Here is a 26,715-nt window from a genome sequence, read left to right as displayed (position 1 = left end):
GAAAAAGACCCTAGATTACCTAGCAAAGACCAAAGGGGACACTATTTTGCTACAAGAGACCAAGCTCTCTCTTGAAGGCGCAGCGCGAATCAGAGCGAAATGGAAAGGACAGGTAGCCTGCTCTCCGGCAACGGGGAAGAAGCGCGGGGTGATCACGCTCATGAATAAGAACTCGAAGATAATCATAGAGGACTAACAACACAATGAAGCAGGGAGGCTGCTAATAACACAACTGAAAAGGGGTGACAAGACCATCCAGGTAGTGAACCTATATGCCCCAAAAACAGACACCGCATACTGGGAGGGAATCTCAAAGAGACTTGAAGCAATCCCCCAAAATGACATGACCGTGCTGGCAGGTGACTTTGACTTAGCTCTAGACTACACACTGGACAGACAATTGCAGGCCCACGCCCTTCCACCTAGCTCACACAACATTCTAAAGAACATATGTATCAGATTTAACCTTAAAGACCCATGGCGACTACAACACCCTGACATCAGAGACTACTCCTTTTATTCCAACCCGCTCAGCTCCTACAGTAGAATAGACTACATCTTAATCTCAGAAACAATTCAATACCATTCAAACTAGCACTGCCAGTAAACAAACAACTCTATTTGTTCACAACAGGGATCTAATTTCTACATCCGTTAATTGTCAATAATTAATTACAATAAGTTGACAATTGTTCCATGTTTAAAAAAACATTCCTGTTTTTTCACTAACATGCATGAAGCCTCGCGTTTTATTCTTTTCAGTCATGTACAGAGTTCCGTGTTCATTGAACCTGCAATTATTATGTACACATAAAAGCCACATTTTTAAACCATTAAAAAAAAAATTCTTATCCACTGTGCTAGTTTGCTCTTGGGCTGACCATCTGCTCCCTCCTCTATGCAGCCCTCCGTACAGTTCTTTAGAGTGAGTAAAAATATGCAACAGACGAATTACAAACATACATGTCACTGTTATGCCGTGTGCCACCTTAGATTCTGTGTTTTCACCCAGTACCGTGACTTCCATAAAAGTAATCAAAGGAGCTCTTTTGGCTACCATGTTTGCAGGTATCATAGAAGAGAATAACAGGACATTATTGTGGTTCCTAGAGCAGAAATGAATCTGTAACTCGTAGTACAGTTAGGTCCATCTAACAGAAAATGTGTTACTCAAATTTAGCCCTAAATACTTTTGTCCCTATTTTTATCCCGAATCCATCTAGAAACTAGATGAGGACAACGTAACTTGGTTCAGCATAAAACTTCGAGTTATTGTACCCTTAATGTTCCATAATTCATTCCACATCTACATTATTAAATTAATAATGGGCATCTTATTGGGGCCTATGTCCTGAAGAAAGCCAGAGACCCCACATGGGGCAATTAAAATGTTGATCAAGTTTGGAGAGGTATTTGTTGTTGTTTTTTCCCTTCACTGTTGAGTATTGGTTTTTACACTTACCATACAGGGATATGAATAAAGAATCTAAAGTCCACCAATAGGAAATTTTAAAAATATTGTAGAGGGTCCTCCAATCCCTGATAGTGTATAGAAACTATAGTCAGCACATCATTATAACAAATCAACATTCTGCCACCAAGAGCTCCTAATCAGCATCCCACCCTGGCAGAACTTCCAGTGTCAGGGCAAGGAGCAGACCCAGTGATAAAGCATGGTTAGTGAGGATCTTGTATCATGAAAAAGAAGATGGGATGCCTTTGACTATTGCTATTATTACTGAGAACCATAATTGGTACTTTAGCAGTCTAAATCCCATGATCCAGGTCTGTCATGGTTAGATTGAGTAGGGAGGCTGTGTGATACACCCAAACTAGTGGCCTTCTCACTCCTCCTTTTATTCACGGTGATTAATTTCAGGAACCAGAAGTCAGCACCTGCCAGCTGTTTGGTCCTGTTCCACAGACCCTCAGCAGAAGGTCATATTCTCCCTACTCCAAATAGACTCGTTGTCCTTGTGAAGGGTTCAACAGAATTACACACTGCTGTCAAGTGCTGCACAACACTGGCTGTGCTTCAACATCTTCAACATTAAAATGCTCACAGCAAAAACTGTGACCATTTTGCACAGCATTCAGTAGATTGAACTGGGGAGGACTAGGACAAACTTGTGACCATTGTGCAATCCCACCCCCTAATAGTACAGCATTACAAATGGTTTTTCTGTTAAAGGACTTAGTGATTCTAATGTTTTTCGCCCGCTAAATGACGAAAGGGTAAGTTGTTTCTAATGAGAAACCTCTGACAAACTTGTTACACTTTGACGTTAATAGCATGTGCTTGACTCTCTGAACAGTCTTATGTGCAAGCCCATGTGCTGGTGAAACGTGGCACTTCGTTCTTGCATTATTTTCAGTTTCTATAGCTTAGAAATATTTAATGGACTCCATTGTAGGTTGTGGGTGAATGTCCTCGGTGTACATTTCTGGGGAACACATACAGGTTCAGCCAGTAGGGAAATAATCCCCTGTTCCTGTAGATAAAGAAGATTCTGATCTAATGCAGGCTTCCAAAGGGCTCATAGCAAAATGCTGGACCTTATGGTCCATTACCTGCCAACAGGGGTGTAGCTTTGGGTGGGGGTGGGGGCGTTTGTGGTATTACACCCCCCAATTCATGTATTTTCTTGTAAATAGTTAGGTGCTTTCAGTCGGGTATGGTGAGGTGTTTGTCGGATTTCATCAGGAGTTTTATACATGCACACAGACAAAAACACTTCAAAAATGTTGGTCATTTTACAAAATATTGTGTTTTCTCTCACTTAGTAGCCTTACCAATCCACATTTGTCTCCCTTTCCACTGCCCATTTAGCCTATTTCATGTGCACTTTTTTTTTTTGCAGAGTTTTATATAGCGCGAACTAGACCCGAACCGAATCAGGTATCAGAGCGCTTTACATAGCACCAATTACGTTACATGAGGACGGACACACATTCATTTTAGGCACGGGGAGATTAAGTGATTTGCCCAGAATCACAGGAGGTTTTGGCGTCGTTACCGAGACTCGAACCCAGGTCCCCAGCTCCGAGGTCGAGCGCCCTAGCCGTTAGGCCAACTCCTCTCCCCTGCTTCTCGTATGGTGTATTGCATTATATGCCAGCATGATTGGCAGAAAATCTGAAGCTCACCCCCCCGAATCTTACTGACCAAGCTACACCCCTGCCTGCTGTGGTGTCTAGCACATTAGCAGTGACTGAACCCTTTTGGCTCCTGATGAACTCCGTAGAGCTGTGATGTAATGAATAGTGTGTATTGCAGTGAAGGCTGCTTTAGAATGTGGAGTTTGCAGTCATATGCAGAAGAGTAAAGATGTGTATTACTAAGCTCTGTGTGTTGCGTAGTCATTGGTGGGATGGTACCCCGGCTGGGAAGACACTACACCTGCCAATTTAGGAAGCACAAAAACCAGGCAAAATCTAGGCGTGCAACTATCATAAGAGCAGAAATTAAACTGTGGCTGTACCCGGTTAGAAACAGAACTGACTCATGTGCTCATATGAGGTGCTTTTGGTGTATGTCCCATGTTGGTAATGGTTGACCTGTACTGGACAGTGTGGTGTCAACCTTATTGCATGAAATGATATCCAGGCATCATATAGAAACCCGGTTAACATGTATGTGCTAGTGACATGTACTGTTTCAGGCAGGGGCTCGCCAAACCATATAAAAATACAAGAGCTGGTATACACCTGCATGTCCAGCAAGCAGGTGACTGACTGTGCCCAAACCTTCAAAGGCATTTGTACCTTTTCTTGTTTTCTCCAGATGCTAACATGGCTGTTTAACATATGTGGTCTAGTGAATAAGTCTGTGACCCAGTTTTTAGAAACCGTGCACCCCACCTGACCTCATTGGGTGATCTTGAACAGATCACATTTCCTGCTGGCAACTCTTTTGAAGTAATGACCCACTGAAGTGGAGCGCGGAGCCTTGCACTATTATGTGCTATAAAATAAATTGGCTCCGTGATGAAAAATGCAAGCGGTTGTGAGTGAAAGCTGCAACTTATCGACAAACAGACAGACACACACACACAAACACACACACTCTCTCTCAACCCCGCCCCCCACTCTGCCAGCAGTTTAACTGCCGACCTTTGGGTGGGTGTTTTTTAATTGCACTTTTACGAATGCTGTTTTAAAAAAAAGTATTGAGTGATGAGCATCTGAAATTTTTCCTGAAACATATTTACGGTACAAGAATACTAAAGCATTTTTTTCCACTTCTTAGTAACCTTTGATATGCACAAAAAAGAATCGGCGTGCCATACTTGTAGCATTCTCATTTGAGACGTTTTGCACAGCAATGGATTCACTCATTTATAGAGATAAAAGTGTGAAGATTGGTGCAATTTTCAGCCCCATCCTTTGAAGCGTGTACTACCTATACCCGATTTCCCCCTAGTGGTTGTAAAACTAGAAAAGCGCTGGTGGACCATTTCTGTCGGCACATTTGGGATGAAAGGAAGAACCTCCGACCCCTTCTGTGTCAACTTAAAATGTCCCCCCTTTCTAACTCTGCAGTTTTCACAAAACGTCTCTTTGAATTGCCCTGAGTGATATTGTTACAATGAAATGCGGTGACTCGGCTCTCAAAGTGTTAACATTTTGATTCTGTCAAGGCTGCCGGAGGGCTTGAGAAGAGTTTCCTTGAGTATTTCTCTGTTTGTTTTCACATCTTGCCAACCCTGTTCAATCTCCAGGGGATTCTGGAATTCTATTAAATCGGCATAACGTCAGGGTTCGCCCCCTAGGCAGATGACGCGGACATCATTATATTTTATTCCAGATGAGCCAGCAGCCCTCTGGCATCACTGTAGGAAGGGGGGAGGGGGGGGGGGGGGGGGTTGGGTCCTAAAGAATGACTCGACCTGGTTTTTGCCCTGCAGTTGTGCATTAGAAGAGGAAGGGTCGAGAAGTGTCTATGGTATCAGGGGCGGCTCTAGGCTCATGGCGGCCCTGGGCAGGGAGCGTAGGTAGGGGGCCCCGGAAGAGGAGGTATGGGAGGGGCGGAGCCCGCCCCCCTCCCCGAGCTCAGGAAGGTGTTTTAATAAAATGTCCAGGGGGTTCAGGGTGTTTGGAAGTGGAACAGAGCCAGAGGCCGCCAAATCCCTGGCAGGGGCCGCCACGCAAATATGTATCCATCGTCAGAGGATTATTATATTAAGGATATATATTGGCGTGGCGGCCCTGTGCAGGTGCACAGCTTGCACATGCCTAAGGCCGCCCCTGATAGTACTGAGTTAAGGGACTGCTTCCCCACTTTATATGCTGTCAAGAGGCCCCTCCAAACCCTACACTAACCGCCGACCCTCCATATCCAGGACCCCGCCTCAACACCTCATCGGCTGTAAAAAGGGTTTCTAGTCACTTATTTTGTTTATAAGCGTTATTATTTTGTGGCTGTGTCGGGGCGTATTACTCGCGCAGAGAGCTCTGCTCTCCTCTAGGCTATGTCCACACAGTATAAAATACCGCAAAACAAAACAAACCAAACCACGGATTTTGTCCAGTGCAGCTGGTTTTCTGGTCTGTGAGTGTTTCAGGATAAAACGATGTGTTTCCTTAAAGTGTTTTACGTCCGAGATATTGATAGGATATGGAAGGATAGGATTCGTTAAATTTTTCTATTTCTCCGAGTCCCTGTTTAATAACTTTTGTAAAGCAGCTCTGTGCTCCAGGGCTGGGCAGTCGGCAGAGTTGCCAGACATGGCTCTGCTCAGGCCAGTGGGCCTTTCAGAGGTGTGCCTGGCATACGTCTGAATGTGCCCCAGCCCTGCCGGCCTTTCAGAGGTTCCAGTTGACAGCTCAAGAGGAATCGCTCCGGTTTCCCGCATTCTGGTCGTTCATGGTTTGAACACCTCGCATGCCCGTCAGCTGTTTCTATTCCGAGATAGACGAGGCACGCTCATTTGCTGCCACTGCCCCCAGCGCATCTGAGCTTTCCTATTGGTAGCTGCTTACCTTTCTTACGCGTGTAGGAGCCAATTAAAATTGCACGCGATCATTGCACATCCCACGGAGTGCGCCAAGGAGAACTATTGTGGGCGAGCCCCTGCCTCGATGCTGAACGAGACGGTGATGTCAACAAGCAGTCTTGTGACAGACTGACAGCAGGACCAGCCGAGCTCCTGGAAAATAGACTCAATGAGGGTTGTGTTCCTGAAGGTGGGAGAAGAAGGTGCTCAACAGGAAGGCATGTGGCATAGTGGATTCATTTTCCATCGCCTTCCGGGTGAGGATATTAGTTGAGCCATAGCTTTGTACCAGAAACATAAACATCAGAATCACCTTGAAGTTGTAGACCTCGTCTGTTCAAGATTGTTCATGGCCGTACCGTACATTTGACAAACCCATCGATAGTCTGTGCATTTGCAGCACGAACATAGGCCCAGCTGCATGAAGCTAAAAACCGCTCGCAAAGGGGCAGAATTCGCAAAGGGGCAGATTCTCAGAATTCTGCCCCTTTGCGACCGGTATTTTTGCATTTGGGATGCATCATCCCAAATGCAAAAATCGCAAATTAAGAATTCGCTAAATTGCGATTACTTGCATTTAAGGAATCTCAAATTAAGATTCCTTAAATGTAATGCATGAAAGTTTAAAAAATAGCGATTTCGCTAATAGGGCTCGCAAATTACCAGAAGTTCAACTTTATGGTAATTTGCTAAAACTTTGAAAAATGCACCAAAGTGCATTTTTCAAAGTTTCATGTTGCGCACACGTGTGTGCGCAACATATGTGCGCAGATCAATTTCAGGGGTGCACAGGGTGTCCTTTGGACACCCCTGCACCCTTGAAATCGCATTCTCATTTTGTGATTCGCTAATTGCGATTAGCAAATTGAGAATGTCTTCCCATTCATTCCTATGGGCCTAGGGCCAATTCATTTTGTATAGTGCGCTATTTTTATTAGAGTGCTTATGCACGCAGTTATTCCTGACATTGTCTTAGCGCATTCTTAGGTCCACTGCGAAATAATGAGCTTATAAAACATCTTCAACGACTTTCAGGTCTCAGTTTCTCTGGGCAGTGTGTCAAATACCCTGCTTCTTGTACCTTACCCCCATATTCATCAAAGTCCTGTTTTGCGAGTCCTTAATAGCGATTTTTAAGGAATCGCTATTAAAGACTCGCAAAACGGGATGCATGTAGAAATCGCAATATTTTTTGCGATTTCTACTGCTTCCTTATTTGCGATTCGCTAATTGCGAATCTGAAATAAGGAATGGCTGTCCCATTCATTCCTAAAGGCCCATAGGAATGAATGGGGAGTCATTCCTTATTTGCGATTAGCAAATAGCGAATCGCAAATAAGGAAGCGATTTCAAGGGTGCCAGGCTGTAGCACCCCTGAAATGGTAATGTACACCGGTGTTGCGCACACACATGTCCAAAGGACATGTGTGTGTGTAACATACAACTTAGAAAAATGCCCTAAAGTGCATTTTTCTAAGTTTTCGCTATTTACCACGTAGTTCGACTTCGCGGTAAATAGCGGCCCCAGATTGCGAATTCGCAATTTTAAAATTGTTCATGAATTGCATTTAAGGAATCTCAAATTGAGATTCCTTAAATGCAATTATTCGCAATTTAGCGATTTCTAGAATTGCGATTTTTGCATTTGAGATGATGAATCGCAAATGCAAAAATAGCGCTCGCAAAGGGCCAGATTCTCAGAATCTGGCCCTTTGCGAGTCGATTTTGGCTTCATGAATCTGGCTGTTAGTCCCCATCTTGAGCAAGCCGTTAAACTCTAGATGTACAAGGAATGAGCCTCTGCTTCCAGCGAGGGTGCACTTTGTATTTAAAGAATTGATGGTCAATAAGTTGACATTTGCATCCCCCTCAGCCTAAGGACACTCGCGTAGACACACACAGTGAATCTGTGGTGAAACCTCTGCTGTGTCCGGGTCCGAGCACATTTCACTGAGACACAAGCAGGACGGATTATTTGGGGCCAGCCCAGATTGTGGATCTGGTTCATGAATAGCTGTTGGATCAGTAATCCACAGAATCCCAGGAAATTCCTGCACTGGGCTTTCATTTGTTGCAGAATTCCAGACCTTCATTGTTAATAGTTACATCTGTATAACATGTAGAAGTGAATGTCTAGGAATGTACTATTTGGTGTGTTTACCCAAATCTCCCCTTCTGGAACCCCTCTTATGACACCGGAGCCCCACACCCATTTTTTGACCTAAGACCAGCCAAGCTTCTGCTCCAGGGGATCAGAGGGCTAGTTCTTTTTCTGTTAATAGAACATAGTTTGCAAAATATGTTGAATGAACGTGTCAGGAGCTTGGACCCTAAAATCCTGGCAAATTTTTGCACTATTTCTTTATTACCTTCGATGGCAAAAAGGACAGAGACCATGGTCCACTCCCAGCTTGTCCAAGTTCTCGATGTCACACAAGCTGAAAGCCCGAAACTGGTCCTAGGATGCTTGTTTCCAGTCCAGGGAGGGCCTGGCCTGGCAGTTTGGGCTGGACTGTTCCCATTGGGAGCAGGGCCAAGACTGATTTGCATATGGCTGGGTCCAAAATGGAATGGCATGGTGAGCAAAAAAACGATGGATTTAGGCCCAGATCTCTGTACTGGGGTGAATGTATGACATTGTTCTGCATTCTGTCCATCAATTGTTCTTTTTGCATTCTTAGACCTATTAGCAGCATTTGACACCATTTCTTTGTTGTATTCCTGCACAGTTTTAAGACCACTGGATTATCTCTTGAGGTCATTGCATGGTTTTCGTCTTTTCTTTCAGGCCCTACGCAAACCGTGGCAGTGGGAAATTTTACTCCTTTCCTAAATCCATTTTGACTGGAGTCCCTCAAGGCTCAGTTTTAAGCTCCACTCTTCTCGATTTGTATATGGCCCATGTGCCCATCTAGTCAGTCATTTGGAAGCCTTCCCTTTGAGACCATTTGTCTCTGCTAATGCCTTTTATTCATGCTGTACAGCATGGGCAAAAATGCTGATGCAGTACAGTATTAACAAAGGGGGGATACGGTGCGATTATGTGGCAACGTTATTTTGTTGCCATGTGCAGACGTCATGGTTTATGTGTGTGCCACCTCAACTACTTTAAATCGATACGTCTCAAATACTAACATTCAAAACATTATCTGAAGCCCATGTAAAGTTACAGAACATATTGGATAACAGAAAATGTTTATTTATTCAGTGTTGTTTCTTCTTTATTCCATGGCTTAGGTCCCATGCATGGACATTCGGGTAGCGCTCGGGAGGCTCATTAAAATGACAAAAAGTGATTAAAAATGTGCTTGCAAAAATATCAGCCAAGGACAGTCTCTCGATAAGCATAACCATTATGGACTGGAATTCAGACCAGTCAATTGCGAGTGGCTTAGACCTTTGCAGGCATTCCACTTTCCATCTTTTATTGTTTGAAAATGGCTTGTTCTGCCAGATTGGGCAAAATACCCGGCATTCAGAAACAAATCCTTGCCAGCACAACATGATACAGAAGAGTCTAGGGCTGAACTATATTTACAACCTTAAAAGAAGCTAATGTTGTCAACAGAGTCTGTTGTTTGTTGTCCAAAGTTCTGACTGTGCTTGCTTGGAATCTATAAGGACACCCGTGCCTGTAATAAAATACCTCCAAATTATATCTTCTTTGTGACCATTCATTCCTCCATTACTGAGGACTTTTTCAGTATAATTGTGTGTGTCACAGTTTTGAACAACAATGGGATACCTGAGCGTCATGCTTCCTTAATAGATGCACCGTCCAACTTTGTCAATGTAATGCAAAACTGGAAGGCTGACACCATTCTCTGCATAAAAAACATTCCAAAGAGCATAAATGAGCTAATGTAAATGCACATTGGAAAACACAAGAATATGATGTTATATAAACTGGCAGGATACCTCAGTGAGCAGAATGTTCGCTGCTGACATAATGCAGTGTTCCAGAGGTCATGAGTTTCAATCCTGGGAAGGCATACTGAGCCTTCATTCCTTCTGATGTTGGTAAAAGTAGCACCATAAATTAGGTAATGCTATAAGCCCTCATTTACACTGCTTACGGCCAAAGTGTGGCATGTAGCAGCAACTAAATAGAAAGTATTAGTACATCATTCCAGTCAAATATTTCCTCGCACAGCTGCTTGATTTGTTGCAGGACCAAATAAATCTGATCATATTTCTCCTAATCTAAAACTTCTTGACTGGCTACCCCTCGAAGCAGGAGCTTAATTCAAGATTGTGTGCTTATAAGCTTAAAGCAATCCACACTACCCTGCCTCCCTGTCTGAAATATGAACTCTTGTGGACAGTCAGTAAAAAAAACGAGAGCCTGAGATGAACTAGTCCTCGGAATTGCCACAATAAAAAAAGGCCAAAATAGCACGTCTCCCTGATCCTTTTGTTACGTTCATGGTTCAGTTGTTATTTATAAAGCACTTTGCTTCTTGGTAGCTGGTGTGGAGCTTAGTAGCTAGGTTGGAGTAATCAGTACTTAATTTGTAAAATAATAAGTGCTGGGGCCCAAAATTTTGTCCAGAAGACCATGAGTGGCTCTACCCAAAACAGGAGTGCCAAATTCCAAGGGTGCATAGTATTGATTCCACTGCAAGCCTCTTTAATCCACCACCAGACACTCCCTGCCTCTTAACCTCATCTGTACAGGTTCTATTTCATTCCTACTTTCTCTCTTTGTCACTATTCTTCCACTTTCTCCTTGTTTTCCACTGTTGTATTTGTCTCTCTCATGCTGTGGGTCAATGTTTGTTGAGAAAAAAATAAGTGCCCGTCCCCAAAGAACATTGCCAGTGGGCCCCACATGCAACTACCTGCTCAAATTAAGCACTGAAAATAATTTAAATAGAAGGAGGAGAGGAGTCATTGATCGTAAGAAAATAACTACCAATACAGTAGACACTCCCCTATTCCCAACTCCAATTCCCTTCTGATTCTTCCACGGAAAGCCTAAAAATCTCCCAATTCAGCTTGTTTCATGGGGACTTCAAAATGAATTTGAGCCCAAGCTATGTCTATGTGGGGATACTTATAGAGCGCACTGTTACTCCAAGGAGTGTCCTGGTGCTAAAGCTGAGTGGTAGCAGCATGGAAGACGGTTTAGGGGCAAGAGAAAAGCCAGGTTGTCTGTTTGTTTCGGAACAAAGGTGTGGATTCAATGCTTCTCAAATGGAGGTGCATTTTGTTCCAGTGGAAGGGTCCAAGGAAGGAGAGAGCCTTACCTCCCGACCTATTCTTTTTAAAATGGGGGGCATTGGCCAGCAGCAGATTGGAGTAGCAAAGATTTCTACGTGGGGTATAGAAAAAAATCCTACGTTTGTGATAACCTGATCCTGCCCCATATAGGGCTTTCTGTGTGACGAGCAGAGTTCTAAAGATTATTCTTTTCCTTACAGGGAGTCAATGAAGGCTCCTCAGGAGATGGGACACATGTGCATACGGGCTGCTGCATTCTAGACAAGCTGAAGCCTGTCCAACAAAAAGCTAGGCATGCCCAGATAAAGTCCGTTCCCATAGTCCAGCCTGGATATGATCAAAGCTTGGATCGCCTGTTGTCTGGCATCTCTGGACAGAAAAAGACAAACATTTCCACAGAAGACACAACAGAGCAAAACAGGTGCCTACTATTGCATTGACTGGGGCGCGGAATAGCAGCTGGTTATCCAATTTAAATTCCAGATTTTTCACCACCAGGTTATTGACTGAAGGGGCGAGAGCGTCCACTGGCCAGAAGACCAGCAGAGGAGTCTCGGCATCCTTGCCGAAAAAGAGTAGCTCTGTCTTACCAGCCTTACATTTCAACTGGTTTGTGGCCAGCCAACTGAAGACGGCTGTGAGGCAAGAGCTGATTAACTACCCGGTCAGGGCTCGTTTTCCTTCCATGTAAACAACAGCTGTGTATCATCTGCATAGGACACAATTTTGGCCCCCAATGATTCGACCTTCGCGGCTAATGGTGTGAGGTAGATATTAAACAGGGTCGGACTCAAAGCCGAGCCCTGTGGGACCCCAGCCTTCAGTGAGCGAGAAAAAGCTGCGTAGGGATGACACCAGACCTCCCGCCCCCTCCCCTTTAAAAAAAGATGCCCGCCATTTCCATGCCAAACCCCTGATTCCAATTGCATGGAGCCGGGTCAGAAGCATCTAGTGCGTCACCGTATCGAAGGCGGCCGAAAGATCTAACAAGATCAGCAACGCCCTCCTGCCTGCCTCCTGACTCAGCCGGATTGAATCCCCCACTTCTAACAGAGCGGTTTCAGTGTTGTGCTAAGGGCGAAAGCACCATTGGCTAGGGTGAAGTAAGCCGTTCTTTTCCAGAAAAGATGATAGCTGCAGGTTCACACGTTTCTCCAGAACCTTCGAGAAGGCCGGGAGCAGAGAAATCGGCCTGTAATTGGCCGGACCAGAGGTATTAGCCAGGGCCTTTTTTAACAGGGGAAATAACCTTAGCCTGTTTCAATTTAGTGGGGACCATGGCATATAAAAGGGAGGCATTTAATAGCTGATTTATGTGTGAATTAATTACTTCCGCTCCTAGTACCAAAATAGAAGCGGGGGCAGGGTCCAATGGAAAGTCAGATTTGAGGCATTTTAAAGCCCTTACAGAGTCCTCCAAAGAGATGGGCTCAAAAGAGTTCTGGCTGATAATGGGTGAAACCCCCAAAACAGTCCTAGGATGCTCGTTTTCGGCCCAGGGAGAACCTGGCTTGGCAGTTCAGGCTGGACTGTTCTCATGAGGCACCGGGTCAAGACAGATTTGCGTATGGTCAGGTCTAAACTGGGGTGGCATAGTGAGCAAAAGAATGATGGATTTAACCCAGATCTTTTGGCTGGGGGGTGAATGTTTTAATTTGTTCTGCATTCCATCCGTCAATTGTGTGCCTTTTGCTCAATAACCACAACAGGCATAGCCTTGAAATGGTTCACCAAGTTTCCACTCAAAGGTTTAGCTGGTCGAGATGGAGAACAGTCTCTTAGTCTATTCCAATAATTTGTAAAGTATGCTAAAGGATTTTGTCTTTCATTCCATGCTGTTCAAACTCCACCATGAACCTCTTGGAATCATAGTACAAATCCTTGATGCCTGTGTTCACTTTTGTATAATTGAAAATCAGTTGTCTTACATAAGTGGCACAGGCAAGCAAAATACTGTCCTGGAAGACTGAGACATGCATGCCAAACCACTTTCTCATCCATAAATTATTCAGTGTTGCTCTAAAATCACCACAACAACCTGCAACCACCCACTAAGACTATGGAAATGGATAGTAAAACTCCTCATGTTATTTTTCAATTTTTATCCAAATCACACTTCAAATAAACAATGTTTCTTTAATGTGATGCTTTATGTTTTCAATGCCCATGAACCTTTTCCTATATTTTGTTATATGCTCGCAAGGGCAGTCTTTAGTTTCACTGAAGGACAACTAGCCCCAGGCCTAAAACGTTCTTTCGGGAGTGATGGTCAACTGTCTTCTCTGCCGCCTTTGCAATGTTTGCAAGCAACGTCTTCTTTCTATATCTCCTGTAAACCAGTCAGCCACATCAAAATTGATGGGAACATCTTTATGAATATGTTTTTAGGCTATGTTGAATCTTGGGTCGAAGGGATAATAGCCTGAACCTGCAGGTGGGTGAGCCAAGACAGACTGGAGCCAATTGTCTCACGTTTTTCGGGTCCCTCTTTCCATCTCCCCGAATATTTAAGAACAAAATAACATTCTCCAAAATTAAGAAGATGCATTAACAGCATGAACATGAATACAATCTGAAATATGCATTTTCTTCTTACAATGAATTTGCAATTTAAATTAAATGCAAACAAAGTAAAGATGTGTCTGACTGTGGCCGATAGAACTCCGCATTGCAATCCAAGTGCAAGCTCCATGGCATCTCGTGATATTATATTGCCTTGTCAATCAATCTTATTCAAACTGTTGAGGCATGTAGTTTATTCTGAAATACCTTTGTGTGTTATTTCAGGAAAGGCTAGTGACATTACCAAGGAAACACAGTTTTGTATAAGCCCTCCTTAGATATTTTGTCTTATTGTATTACAATATTAGAGTATAGATATTCTGTCACAGATTTCGTATAAGTGAGTACAAGTCACGTCTGCTGCTTAGTCCCCAAATGCCCAGGGCCCTTGGTCACTTGCTGTCTTCACCCCTGCCTCGGTTCCCCCCAACAGCACCCTTTTTTAGGTCGACTGTGGGCAGCGCACACGCAGCTCTGCGAGGCATGCTGTATTCGAGTATGGTCTTGAAGCCTGCCCACTCTCCGCCCATATTTGTCATTGGCTTGTGTCATTGTCCTTCGTAAATGCTGGTTTCTGATTTGTTCATAGGCTTGTTAGTCCCTCCTTAGTTCCGCATTGTCTTCATTTGTAAATTCCCATGAGGACTGGTAATTTTACTTCTGTTGTTACACGGTATATCATATTTAGTCTGTAAGCACTATTTTCTTTAATGAGTTTCTCCTACTGCAGGCACGACATGCTTTCCAGCAGCATTCAGCACACCGTGCAAGCTTTCACTTTCCAAGCAGCCCAGGGCAATGGCGGCCGCTTCTTTGAAGTGAAATAGGTCTTGCATTTACAAGTGTTTGAGCTAGTGGCATTGTAAATGACAATGCCTTTTATTTATGTGTTCATTTTCAAAACAGATAAATAAAAGGCATTGTCAATTACAATGCCAATAACTTAAACTGCGAGACCTGTTGCATTGCTAATGTTGTCTCTACAGTTTATGACGCAGGAAAGAAATTCTCAGTACCCTTGTGTGCATTTTGGCTGACCCTTATAGAGTAGAAAACATTTGTACCTCTAATATTTAATATGTTCCGCTGTTGCCTCCTGTATGCTTTCTCACCTCACTTTTGGCTTCTTGTCTCTCCTCCCATTACCGCACCGCTGCATACTTCACTGTCATTACTGTTGTCACTTCCATCTTCATCCTCTTCTTACTCCTTTTTCTGTTCTCTCTCCCTTCCCCACACACTCCCCAAACTACTCATATGGTACTCCTTCTGGTAACTCAATAAATTGCCCATGTGCGCTATACCTTAGTTGCTTAAGGTCCCCAAAGATATGAACAGTGAGCAGCTGCTCAATGGACCGTATTGCACATTTGATGTAAGGTCGCTCTTTGAGGGATTTACCACGTAACGCATTGTAAATGTACAAATAACCAAAAAGACCTTAATGTGGTGTGGTACCTTTCTGTAACAGAAAAGTTGTCTTAGTGGTTTGGCTTCACATGTTTAAGCCAATCAGAGTTTGTTTCAAGCACCCTATGTTAGTGTAGTAGTGCAATTCTATTACTTGCAGGCATTCAGAATGAGTCCGTTATTAAAAAAAAATCCAACTTGTGTCTCCTTTTTTCACCTTCTTTTTTTAAGCTTGTGGTAGCCTCTGATGTAATAAACCGAGAACATTACATTAGTTGCATGACTACACCAGTTCACGCCTCCTAATATCTAATATTGTGATATTTTATAAGGCAGTCCTTCATATTTCTTTAATGGAATTCCAAATGGAGATTTACTGTGACTCCAAAGGCTCTTCTGTTTAAGAAAATATGTCTTGTACTCAGTAGTGCTGTTTCAGTATAGTCTGAACTGAGGCAGAGGAAAGAAATAGTTGATGGAGGAGTGCATGTGCCTGTGCATTGTGGATTTTGGGTAATGTGGGCTATCACGAGTCATTTGTCCTTGAATAAAAACATCTTGTAAATGTCCACAACTAAGGCAAATGGTAGGTGAGTGCACAAATTGCACATTTAGGTCTCTAAAATCTGTAGAGTGTTAAAAGTTAAGTCATGTTTTTGTCTTCCACATGAGCAGGCCCAAGTTTTGCTATATTGGGGAAGAACATGAAAAATATTTATGTCTGTTTTATTTGAAAGAAGCTTTTCTGAAGTTGAAACTGTCTAAAGAAAAGCAACCTACAGTTGAAAACACTCTTGGGTGTAAATAAACCAATCCACCACTAGAATATCAGCAGACCCATAGGGACAAGTTCACTCCTCATGCTCTCACCAGAGCATAATAGACTTTCACACACTAGTCTTTGAAAGGTTCCAACATTCTCTTGTGGTCCAAAACTTCTTCCCATGAACCACTCTTCATGTCATCTTCCCCTCCCAGTGAGAACCTCCAGTGCTTAATTTGAGCCTGTGGTTTCTGATGCTCGGCACCAGCACTTAATTTTCAGCACCAGCACTTATGACCGTGTGCCACATTTAGAGATGAGCCCAACAACAGTTGTTTATTATTTCAATGTACATTAAAATGACTAACGCCTGCCACCCTAGACATACTTATAGCTTTTGGGGCATTGCATAGTCTGAATTGTCACATTTGTAGGGTATGATGGATAGTAGTTGTGTCGGTACTGTGTTTGGCAGTGCTGACAGGGGCAATTGGTGGCCCAAGCGGCAGAGGCCACCTGACGAGGGCCCTGGCACTTAATCTTTTTTTTTTTTTTTTACAAATTAAGCACTGAGAACCTCACTATCACTTTTCTAATACAAAACAAGTGTCTTGTCACTAACAAACAGTAGACTTTAGAAGTTGTAACATCTGCAGTAAAGAGAAGAAGAACACCTTGGACAAACAACTTTTTAATGTGAAAAACAGTTGTTTCCGTGATGTGGTCTAAGGCTACAGCGGTCGACCTCGAAGCTGGGGAACCGGGTTCGAGTCTTGGCAGAGACAATTAACATCTTGTGGTACTGGGCACATCACTTAATCTCCACGTGCCTAACAAAATGAATGGTCCGTCTGTAGCACAACTGGTGCTCATGTAAAGCTCTTTGACACCTTTGGGTCGAGTTTGCACTATATAACCACCCCTCCCCCCACCCTGCCACCACCAACCCAAAAATGCATACCTTTTCAGTTAACATGGCATTAACTGTTAGGCTACCTTTTTTTAGCACTTTATTTACGTGTAGGCCAATAACATTTAAGTGTGGTTACCAACATTCTTTTAGCATATGCTTTATTTAAAGTGAACTTGTGCACATTACTAATAAAAGCATTTCAATAGACGATAACATTTGCTGCAGAATGTATGTTCTACAGCACAGCCATTGACTGAGGCAGAAATGCACCTTGTCTTAAAGCATCTCTCATGCAGTCTTATATATGCGAGTATTGTACAAAAGATGGATGCCAGAGGCTACATTTATCATTCATAATGGTTTATAGGGCAAGCGTTCCTGATCATCCTGCACTTGTTTCAGTAGAGATGAGTTTGATGAATAGTAGCTCAGAGGGGCAGAATTTGAAACTTTTAAAAAAAATTACTTTATTTATTTCAGTTTTTGAACAACAATAACTGAGCAGTTGTTTATAGTATAGACATACATCACTCCAATACCTCCCACATGGTGACAGAGCCAAGCGCTATATCAATCATACTTGTACATGTACGAGAAAATATGGCCTTAAACGCATGCTTTATATTGGGCACATATGTTATATCCATCACACAAAATTACAGTATCGGAATTTAAAACCTCAACCAGTTTTGTAGTCAAGGTACCAACATTCTCAGTAACCAATCGCAATCATGTCTTCAATAATCACGTTAGCCACTCTCATGCAATTTTAAGACAAATCACTGATCATATGGTCCATATGAAAAGTAAGAAACGAAAGTAAATTAAATGGAAATACATTGTCAAAGAAACACAACCTGCATTACACAAATCCAATGCATCACAGTGCGCATTGCTTTTCAAAGCAGTTAAGTATATGACGAGTAGGGCTGGAAAGTGGCTGGCGATGTCAATCTGTCAATTACATGGTTCATGCAACCATTTTGATTGCGCAACCCTGCCACTGAGTGGCACACCTACTGTTTTTGTGCAGGTTGCTGGTGAATGGTGCCTGTACCATTTCTGGGATTGTGTGATTATATATATTTGTAACCTTTCTTCTACAGTCACTCTTGTTGTATCAGTCCTGGGCTAATTATTGTACACATGCAAAGCAAGAATATGCAACATTGACCTTTTTGTCCCAACAGGTAATCATTGAGAGGTACAAGGGGGAGAAGCAGCTGCCAGTCCTGGATAAGACCAAATTTCTAGTCCCTGACCATGTTAATATGTGTGAGCTGGTGAAAATAATCAGGTGAGCGACGCAAATATAGTCTTTCTTTGTCATGACAGTTTTGTTGACACTCCGATAATGGCCAACATCAAAATAAATCCCAGAACTGTTTGTAATTAGTAAGCCCTTTTGAATGTGCTTGAGTTCAGTACTTTTCTCCGGTGTGCGAATTTTGCTTGAGGGTGATTTAGTCTAATCACGGCTTAGGGTCGTGATTACTATCCAGGCACCAAAGACACAAGAGATGGAGATCCATGACCGACATGGCACGGTGACAGGCGTCACACAGTTTGAATCCTGAAGTCTTTTTAGACATGATAACCAACACACCAAAAAAGGTCGACAACAAGTCGAAAAAAGTATGTAAAAAAAATGTCAGGGTGTAGCTCTCTTCGACTGATCTGTGCTGGCTGGCGCGAAAAGAACGGATGTCAGCATGCCGTGGTGGCGCCTATATAGACGCCGCGATGACTGAAACGCTGCTGCTGTTGTCACATGGAGTCTACCAATGCCACCTATCGGCACGCAGGGGCACTGCTTGAGAAAAATCTTCTGAATCCAGTCTGACGTCTGGGAAGTTCACAGGTAAGGAATCTATGGCTAGTTCATGTTTTTACCAGATAAGGCATCACCGAAGGTAAGTAACTTGTTCATTAGGAACATCACAAAAGGATTACATACACAGAATAGCTCTGTCAGTAGACAGTGTATTTATACTGAGGAGCCATTAATATAAATCGTTTTCTCACAGAGAAAAGAGCAAGTATTCTTCCAATTGCTGTCCCCTAAGGGTAGGCGGGAGGAAGAATCAAACAGAGGGACAACAATGAAAATAACCTCAAGCAAATGTTAAGAACCAGTCTTCCCCAGACATTACACGAAACCCCACCGAAGCAACATCAGTTATTATCTCATGTCTAAGTCACTTCACTTACAGATGAAGTTCTACAGAAAATCCCTGCAAAGTCCATCTGGGTGAAAGTGTATCGCTTATCATGGTGCTTCACTCTCTAACGGAGTACAAAACTCACTGAAACAGTAAGACCACATTGCACCATCTATTTTTTGGCCTTCATCATGGCCCTCTTCTCAGCCAGAGTGCCTGTGCTGAGATCAGGAAAGAAAAGAAGTGTGCTTTGACACACCATTACTGTTCTCTTCTGCATTGGTGCTTAGAGGATGTACTATCTCCAGCCCCGAGGCTGCCCCTCTATCATGACTACACTACCCATAATGGTAGTCACTTCTCTCCTTCACAGATCCCTCCTGCTCTCCACCCAGGCCTTTGAGCACCTTTGTAGATCATTCTCATAGGCCTCCATGGCTTAAACCTCATTTTCAGTCTTCACTGCTTTCTGTTCCATCCCTGGACTGGCTCATGGAAACCTTCCAGCCTCTTTTTCTCTTTATGCGCTGCCACCTCTATTGTCCTGATCTTTCCCAATAGTTTTGACCCCTGTGTCATAATAAAGTGCAGCACTAGTTATTTACCTCCACTCAGGATATGCCTTCGTCACTTTCCCTCACTGCCTCCATATTCTGCTTGGGCACCTTGGTGTGTTTGTTGAAAAATACTTCCCATGACTTCCTTTTCTTGGACATTTCTATGCTTGTCAGTCAAGCCACTTTCCAAAGCTGTGCTCCTGCATAGGCTGTTGTGATATGCAAATATGAAGGGCTCTTGTGTGTTCAAATAATATGGGGCCACCTTAGCCAATTGCTCCCCTCCTATGTGTATGTCCCAGATTTAGGGGCTGATTTATATCTTGATGGAATGCATCCCACTGTGACTTTTGCAACGGTTTCACCTCCTGCCTGCTTGTCAGCCCGCCCACTCGACTTGTTGGTGGGTCCAGGGGCGAAAGACCGCTAAAGTCCCGCCACCACCGGCAAGAATCTTCACCTGCGTTGACGGCGCCATAGGTAGAAGTGGCTGGTGGCGGAATCTCAGCCAAGGATTCCACGAGCTAATTAAGAAGTGCCTTTCCGTTGAGGCAACTGTGGCGGGAATACCTCCTACCTTGAGTTAGTGGAATCAAAGGAAATGAGGTAAAACATGCCTTTTTTCCTGTTTTCCTCTTCCATTTTCGTCTTGGACCCCATCGCCCAGGTCCCTTCTTTGCTGATCCTCACCACGGAGCTCTGTTGAGTCTGCATGCCCACTTTTCTCTGGTCTTCACAGTAGTTCTGCAACTCTGGTATCCCCAAACTGGTCACCTCTGGGAGCTGGTAATATTAGAGGTTGCCACCACTGTTTACCGCTGATCAAGCCTCGAAGCGTGATGTTGTGAACAGGGCTGGGGCTCATGAGTGACCCAGGTGGTGTCTAGCTCCTAGATTTAGGCACTGATTCCAACTGCCTTAGCCCCTGATCTCTGCTGCACCCAATTTGTAGGCTCAGGCGAGCCCAGGAGCGCCCATCAGGACATCGAGGGAGCGCCAAGACATGGTGTCCAGCTCCACCACAACCCATCTGGGGGAGATTTATAAGACAAAGTAAGGAGTATAGACTATGTTTTAAGGGTTATAAAAAAAGTAATGAGCATCTGGGCCAAGATTGGCAAGACCCAGCGCAATTTGTGCTGCATTCAGCTTGGTCACCGGCTGTGTGCCTCACTAAATAATACATATTACTTTTCTACAGCCCTCTACAGTCTTCCTATATTTTCACCAGGTGCTTCCACCATAAGATGTATTCTAGGGTGTGGATGAGATAGGGAATACATGACAACTGTTGTAGAGAGTATGACTGCTAATGTTCCAACCCATTCTGTAATGTACATTTTTTGTAACGGGTAGAATTCTGTAAAGCAGGAAGAAACTGTATTACAGTTTTCAGTTAAGGGACTTGCAGCTTAAAGTGAATGCAATGAACCTAAGAAATGAAGATCAGAGGACGATTATTAATGTGCTAGTGTTCTGCTTGTCTACCTGTCCTTCTGTCCAAACATACCACCCTCGTGCGAAGCTGCTTCTTGGAAAATAACTCTTCTGCCATCTTTTCCAGGTTTAGATCAGGAAACATATCCACATAGTTTTATGGTTAATTCAAATTAAAAGTTTCTCAACAAACATTGATAAAGCTAGTTGGTCTTGTCTTTCAAACGCGAGAGCTAGGCTATTGGGTAGTGCCAGCGCAATAGTAAAAAAGTAAAAGAAAACTATTGAAAATTTTGCCTTAAGTAATTTTAATCTTTATAAACGCCACAGAATATTTTCCAATTTTCACACAGGAAAATCTGAACAGAAATAAAAATCATGTGACACCAGCTCATAAATGACACAGAGGACTAGTTGCAGGTTCTTAACCTCTTCGAAGCTCATGACGAGCTGAGCTCGTCATGAGCCACGGCGCTCCGGTGCTCATGACGAGCTCAGCTCGTCATGAGCCGTGGAACGCTCGCATGCGGGGATAATTCCCCTGCTGGGCTGAGCGTTCCACGGCAGGTAATGCACCTGTGACGAGCTGAGCTCGTCATGAGCACAGGAGCGCCGTGCCTTATGACGAGTTCAGCTCGTCATGAGCATGCGGGCGCTGTGCGCGCCCCCCAGCACAGCGGGGGATTAACCCCCGCAGCGAAGGGGTTAAAAGAACATAACCGCTATCTAAGGAAGTGTTACAATTTAAAGGCGAACGCTTGCAATCTCCTTTCCACACAACTTTGATCTAGAACAAATGCTCTGGCTAATTTCTGTTCTGCATCGGCCCATGTAAGTTGATTTATGGGCCTCTGGGTGAAGACATCTCCTCTCCATTCGCTCTAAGGAAACCTTCTGCCTCACATGCACGCAGAGTGAGTGCAGCCACCTGTCCCGCCGTAGCATAATAAATGCCTTTGTTTGCCAAAGCCTGGGCTTTCATTAAAACCAGACCAATAAAGTTTGATCTTTATTCAGGTCTGGCAAAAATAGATCTGTTGCTGTCCTTCTGAATATGAGATTGGACTTGTGGAAACGCCACGGATAGCTTGAGGGCGTTGGGTTTGAATCAAGAACCAGCAAATTTCAGACCGAACACAAAAAAACATGCACTCACCTGGAGGGACGAAAGTAAAAGAAAAGCCAGTAAAATTATACAAGTTATCCAGTCACAAGGATATAAAAAAAGCTATTCTCCAGGGGAGAGACCAACACAAAAAGAGGAAGGAAAGCTTTCCAATAAGAAGAAAGCAAATGCAATTGATTAGAAAGCCAACAAATGAAAATCAATGGGCTGACCCAAAACCCACTAAGTTGTATTTTATTATTGTACTTTATTTTGTTAATTTTATTATTGTACACAGTGGGTGTCAAAGAAAAGACCACTAAAAGCAAACATTTATATTCATGGTCCTGTTCCTTTACTCGCTACCAGTTGGTTTGTATGGTTAAAAATGTATTTTGAAACCGAGGAACAATAAATGTATAGAAAAGAATTAAAACTGAAAGAACTTTGGGAACCAGGCATCCCACCATGTTTGGATCTTATGCAGCTTGTTGGTTAAAGTATTTTTCTGCTTCCTACGTATTATGAGTATTTCTGAAAACACTCCTCCTTTCTTCTAATTCAATACACCTTCTGTAAAAAAAAAATTTGATGCACGTTACTGTTTTTCTCTCGATTCTCGGTTGATTTTTTTATGTTGGAAGAGGCTGAACTAAAAGGTTCCAGGATCCCAGATTTATTTGCTGTTTTTCAGTTTCTACACCTTCAATGAGAAGGCTGTGTTCTAGCAAAATAAAGGTATTGCGGTCATGCTGTACTTCTAAAATCTTACACCTCAAAAGCACAACCGCGGGTTGGGTGGATCAGAGACAGTGTTAACCTCAATTTCATGAGGCAGTGTGTACCAAGGTAAGGTACAAAATCAGCCTACTAAAACTACAATGAACTAAGAATGGAAAGATGTACTATGTAAATTTAAGAGATATAAGACAAAAAGGTCGAAGCACAGATGAAAAAAATCTCACTTAAATGTATAAATTAATTACAGTAAAGGCTCTCAGTAATCGGACAATACGGAACAATTGGCAAAATAAAAAATATGCTGTCAAATCAGTAAGAAATCTGACAGCATCCCTAGTAGAACCTAAAGATCATTTGGCTCACCCTCCAAAATCGAGGATTTAGACAAAAAATGTCCTAATAGAAAAGCATGGAAAGTGAAGACTCATTGGAGTGTGAGCAAAGAAATACATTTTAAACAAATCAGGATACAGACTTTAAAATCGTCATACAGCCCTACCATCTACGTAAGCGCTAACCCAGTACATGAATATTGATTGAGCTCCCTCTGACCACATATCATCCAGAGGTGTCAGAACAAATTAGTTACATTAACAACAGGAACAAATTAGTTACATAAACAACAGTAAACCATTACGAAGGAATGGAATACTGCATGTAAGCGGAAGCGCCATGGAGAAATGTTACATTAGTGAGTTCATGCTAGAGCGTTTTCTCGGATAACAGTGTCATTCAGAGATAAACAAACATGACTTGCTTGACTGGGTGTAGCAGAATAAACAGTGAAGGCGACGTTCATTTTGGACCAGATGGCGCAGAGGCCTAGTTCCCATAAGCCAGGAAAATGCACCCCAACAGGTTACATCAACATTGTTTTAAAAGCAATAGTATCACACGTGAATTCAAGTGTAGATTACTATTCTGCACATTGTTAATGATGCACATGTTTTAATGAGCGAAAGCTTCCTCACCATTAGCTGATTTATTGTAACCACATTTTGTTGAATTGTGATAAAGTTATTGTGCCCATAGGCACATTATAATAAACGCCAATTTCTCTAACAGTTTCACATTTATCTGTTTTATCACTGATTGTCATCATTAGAGCTCTTGGTAGAACTTTGACTAGTGTGTATTTGCTATGCAATTATAATGTCTCGTGTGGTTTTCTACCTACCTTCCTAGGCGGCGTCTCCAGCTCAACCCAAACCAGGCCTTTTTCCTGCTGGTGAATCAGCGCAGCATGGTGAGCGTCTCTAGCTCCCTGTCTGAGATCTACGAGCAAGAGAAGGATGAAGATGGCTTCCTGTACATGGTGTACGCTTCGCAAGAGACCTTCGGCTATTGATCTGTGGACTGAACGAACGAGCGCAGGCCGCCAACATGAAGCCAGATTGCTACCATTGTCAAGCAAGGAAGGAGTGCGGCTGAACATAGGACAGAATGGACAACAGCGGATACCAGTCCTCTTCCTTGTTACACTGCAAAAAATAAAAAACCCAAACACCCCCCCCCCCCCCCCCCATTGCCCAGCTGTTAGGTGTTTGGCCCAGGTCCGGACTTAAGAACAACCATGTAGGAGTTTTGATCATTTCAGGCACTTCTGTTTATTTAGCCCTCAACGACAAACTGTTCATTGCCCCTTGTGTTTTATCTTTATATGTTAACCTTGTTTGAAATATACTGAATCACGTTTTGGCAAACAGATAGATTAGCAAAGGACTATTTCCAAACGTTTGTGTCAACAGCAGTAGCTTTCCCAACTGAGAGATCGTTGGAAGCTATTTTATGGAAACTTTGCACAATTTCTTCGTGGAAAATAGATCTGACTGAGCAGTATGGGGCTTCCTGAAATTGTTCTCGCTTTGTGTTTTTCTTTTAGAGCTTTTGTTGGGGCGAGCTAGGGCCTGTACTGATGGGGCTCTTCACTGTGCTTCTTGATGCTTCCCGCTTTCTTCAAAGAGGGTAAATGAGGGCCGGTGTGCCTAGGTTCACCCGCTTATCGGATACAGTTCAGCTTTTAAGATGCTGTATCGAGATAGGCCGATACACCTTGGATGACCAATTACCTTAGTATTTTTAGATGATCCCTAGTTAGCTAGTACCCCTGTTTTCAGAACGAACTTGCTGAAGTAGGGAGGAATGGAGATGGGACTAAAAATATAAATGCATGTATTTCTTCGTCTAATTGTTCACTTTTGGGCTCCCACCTACAGAGTACTTGCCTCCCATTGCCACCAGTTCAAAATCAACTCTTGCTCCCGAAGTGGGTACCCTCCTCTTTGCCCCAAACCATTAATCGTTTGGTGACGCTGCACATGCTCAAGACCTGACAGTCTCATTGGACTGGAGAACTGTACCTCCGCCATCTTAGCATGTGTTGCGGCACGTGTTGATTTTAAGTGCATATCAGCCAGTGGTGCTACAGGTCCCATCGGTGTGCTTTTTAGAACTGTGGATAATGTATATCTACTAGTGTGTTTGTTTTTTTAATTACTGTGCCTCCTATGTAGATTGCAATGCTTCTTCGCACTTTAAAAAAAATTAGTACTGGTTTGGGTGTAATTTATCAAAGTTTAAGGTATGAATGACTTTTTTGTTTTTCTCACTTTGTAAACATTTAAAGGTTTTCTGTTGGGTTTAAAGAGGCATTGTCAGTCCTGACTTGTTTTGGATGTGCGTAGAATTGGCGCTGTAGACTTATTTAGTGGTAACAGTGGCCCGTGATGCGCCTCTCATCTAACCACCTCACCCTCTGTAAGCAAAAAACTAGTGGCAAGTCCATGTTGGTTCCCGCATCAAATCATGTGGATTCCTTTTAGTCTTCTTGAAGGAGATACAAGGGGAGCAAAAACAGGAATGCACTGAAGTGCAGCTGAGCACAACTGTTCAAACATTCATGGCTCAGTCACCAGGTGTCAGCCAAGCAAAATGATCATTCTGCCCACATTTATCGCCCAAAACCATCCGGCAGTAGATTGGGAGTTGATGTTGTGGTTCTTTGCTCTGATGATAGACCATATTTGTGTGTCATATTTTCACACTGTAGACAGTACACATATAATGCTACACTCTAAAGGTATTTGAAGCCACGAGCTCCAGACTGTCTCATGCTCCTCCCTGCCACCATCTTAGATTCTGACAGAAACCGAGATTTTCCAAACAGGCTTCCCTGACCACCTTGTCCAGGTTCTGCTAAAGGTTTCCTTGCTTTGCTTCTCTGGCTACCCGTCCAAACTTACTGAACAGTGTGGCAATATCTGCAGGTGACGATGATAAACATTTCTCAAAAAGTGGCTCCGTCCTTGTTGTTTGGTCCGGTAAAAGGAGAAGCAGCACCTCTAAGTCGGTCATCTGCAGACACAGAATTGTTGTGCCTAGCTTTAGGGACATGCCGTAACCAGGGGCTAACCCTAAGTCAGAGAGTTTAGATATTGGCAAAAAATAGCATAACCTTTTGTCGCCAGTGATTTGCAATTTCAGTCGATGCACAACCTAATTTGCTTCGTTGTGGTATAAGATTACTTTGCAAAAGCCGGTTGGAGTATGCATGTAGTTGAGTTTTGTTGACGGGTAGCAATGTAAATTAGTGTATCCATTGAAGGAAAGGAGTTCATCAGAGAGGTGCCTGGTGCTGTTCAAGCGTGGCCTAGGGGTGTATTTTAAGAAATATGCCAAACTTGGTGCAGCTGCTGCATGAAAACCCGATGCACATAAAGGTCTGTGGGGAATTCAAGTGAAGCAAAACTAGAACAGCAGTCTGCGAGAACCTCAATGGATTTTACCACTAAATGGCATTATTAGCCAAAGCAATATCTTCGATGGGATGTCGCCAGTTTACACAGG

The 26,715-nt window shown here is 43.2% G+C and overlaps 1 protein-coding gene across 1 annotated transcript in view; it reads left to right on the top strand.

The window, feature by feature from the left end:
* Positions 1–25,421, top strand: part of MAP1LC3A (microtubule associated protein 1 light chain 3 alpha) — a 168,016-nt gene extending 142,595 nt beyond the window's left edge. The window contains exons 3-4 of the mRNA XM_078652173.1: positions 18,058–18,164; positions 24,055–25,421. Of these exons, the coding sequence (XP_078508299.1) occupies positions 18,058–18,164; positions 24,055–24,217 (270 nt within the window). The 3' untranslated portion in view covers positions 24,218–25,421. The remainder of the gene's footprint in view (positions 1–18,057; positions 18,165–24,054) is intronic.
* Positions 25,422–26,715: the final 1,294 nt, after the last annotated feature.

This window comes from Lissotriton helveticus, chromosome 7 (assembly GCF_964261635.1).
Source record: "Lissotriton helveticus chromosome 7, aLisHel1.1, whole genome shotgun sequence".
Taxonomy (NCBI): Eukaryota; Metazoa; Chordata; class Amphibia; order Caudata; family Salamandridae; genus Lissotriton; species Lissotriton helveticus.
Note: the sequence above shows the minus strand (reverse complement) of the source record. Positions and strands in the feature narration are given on the sequence as shown.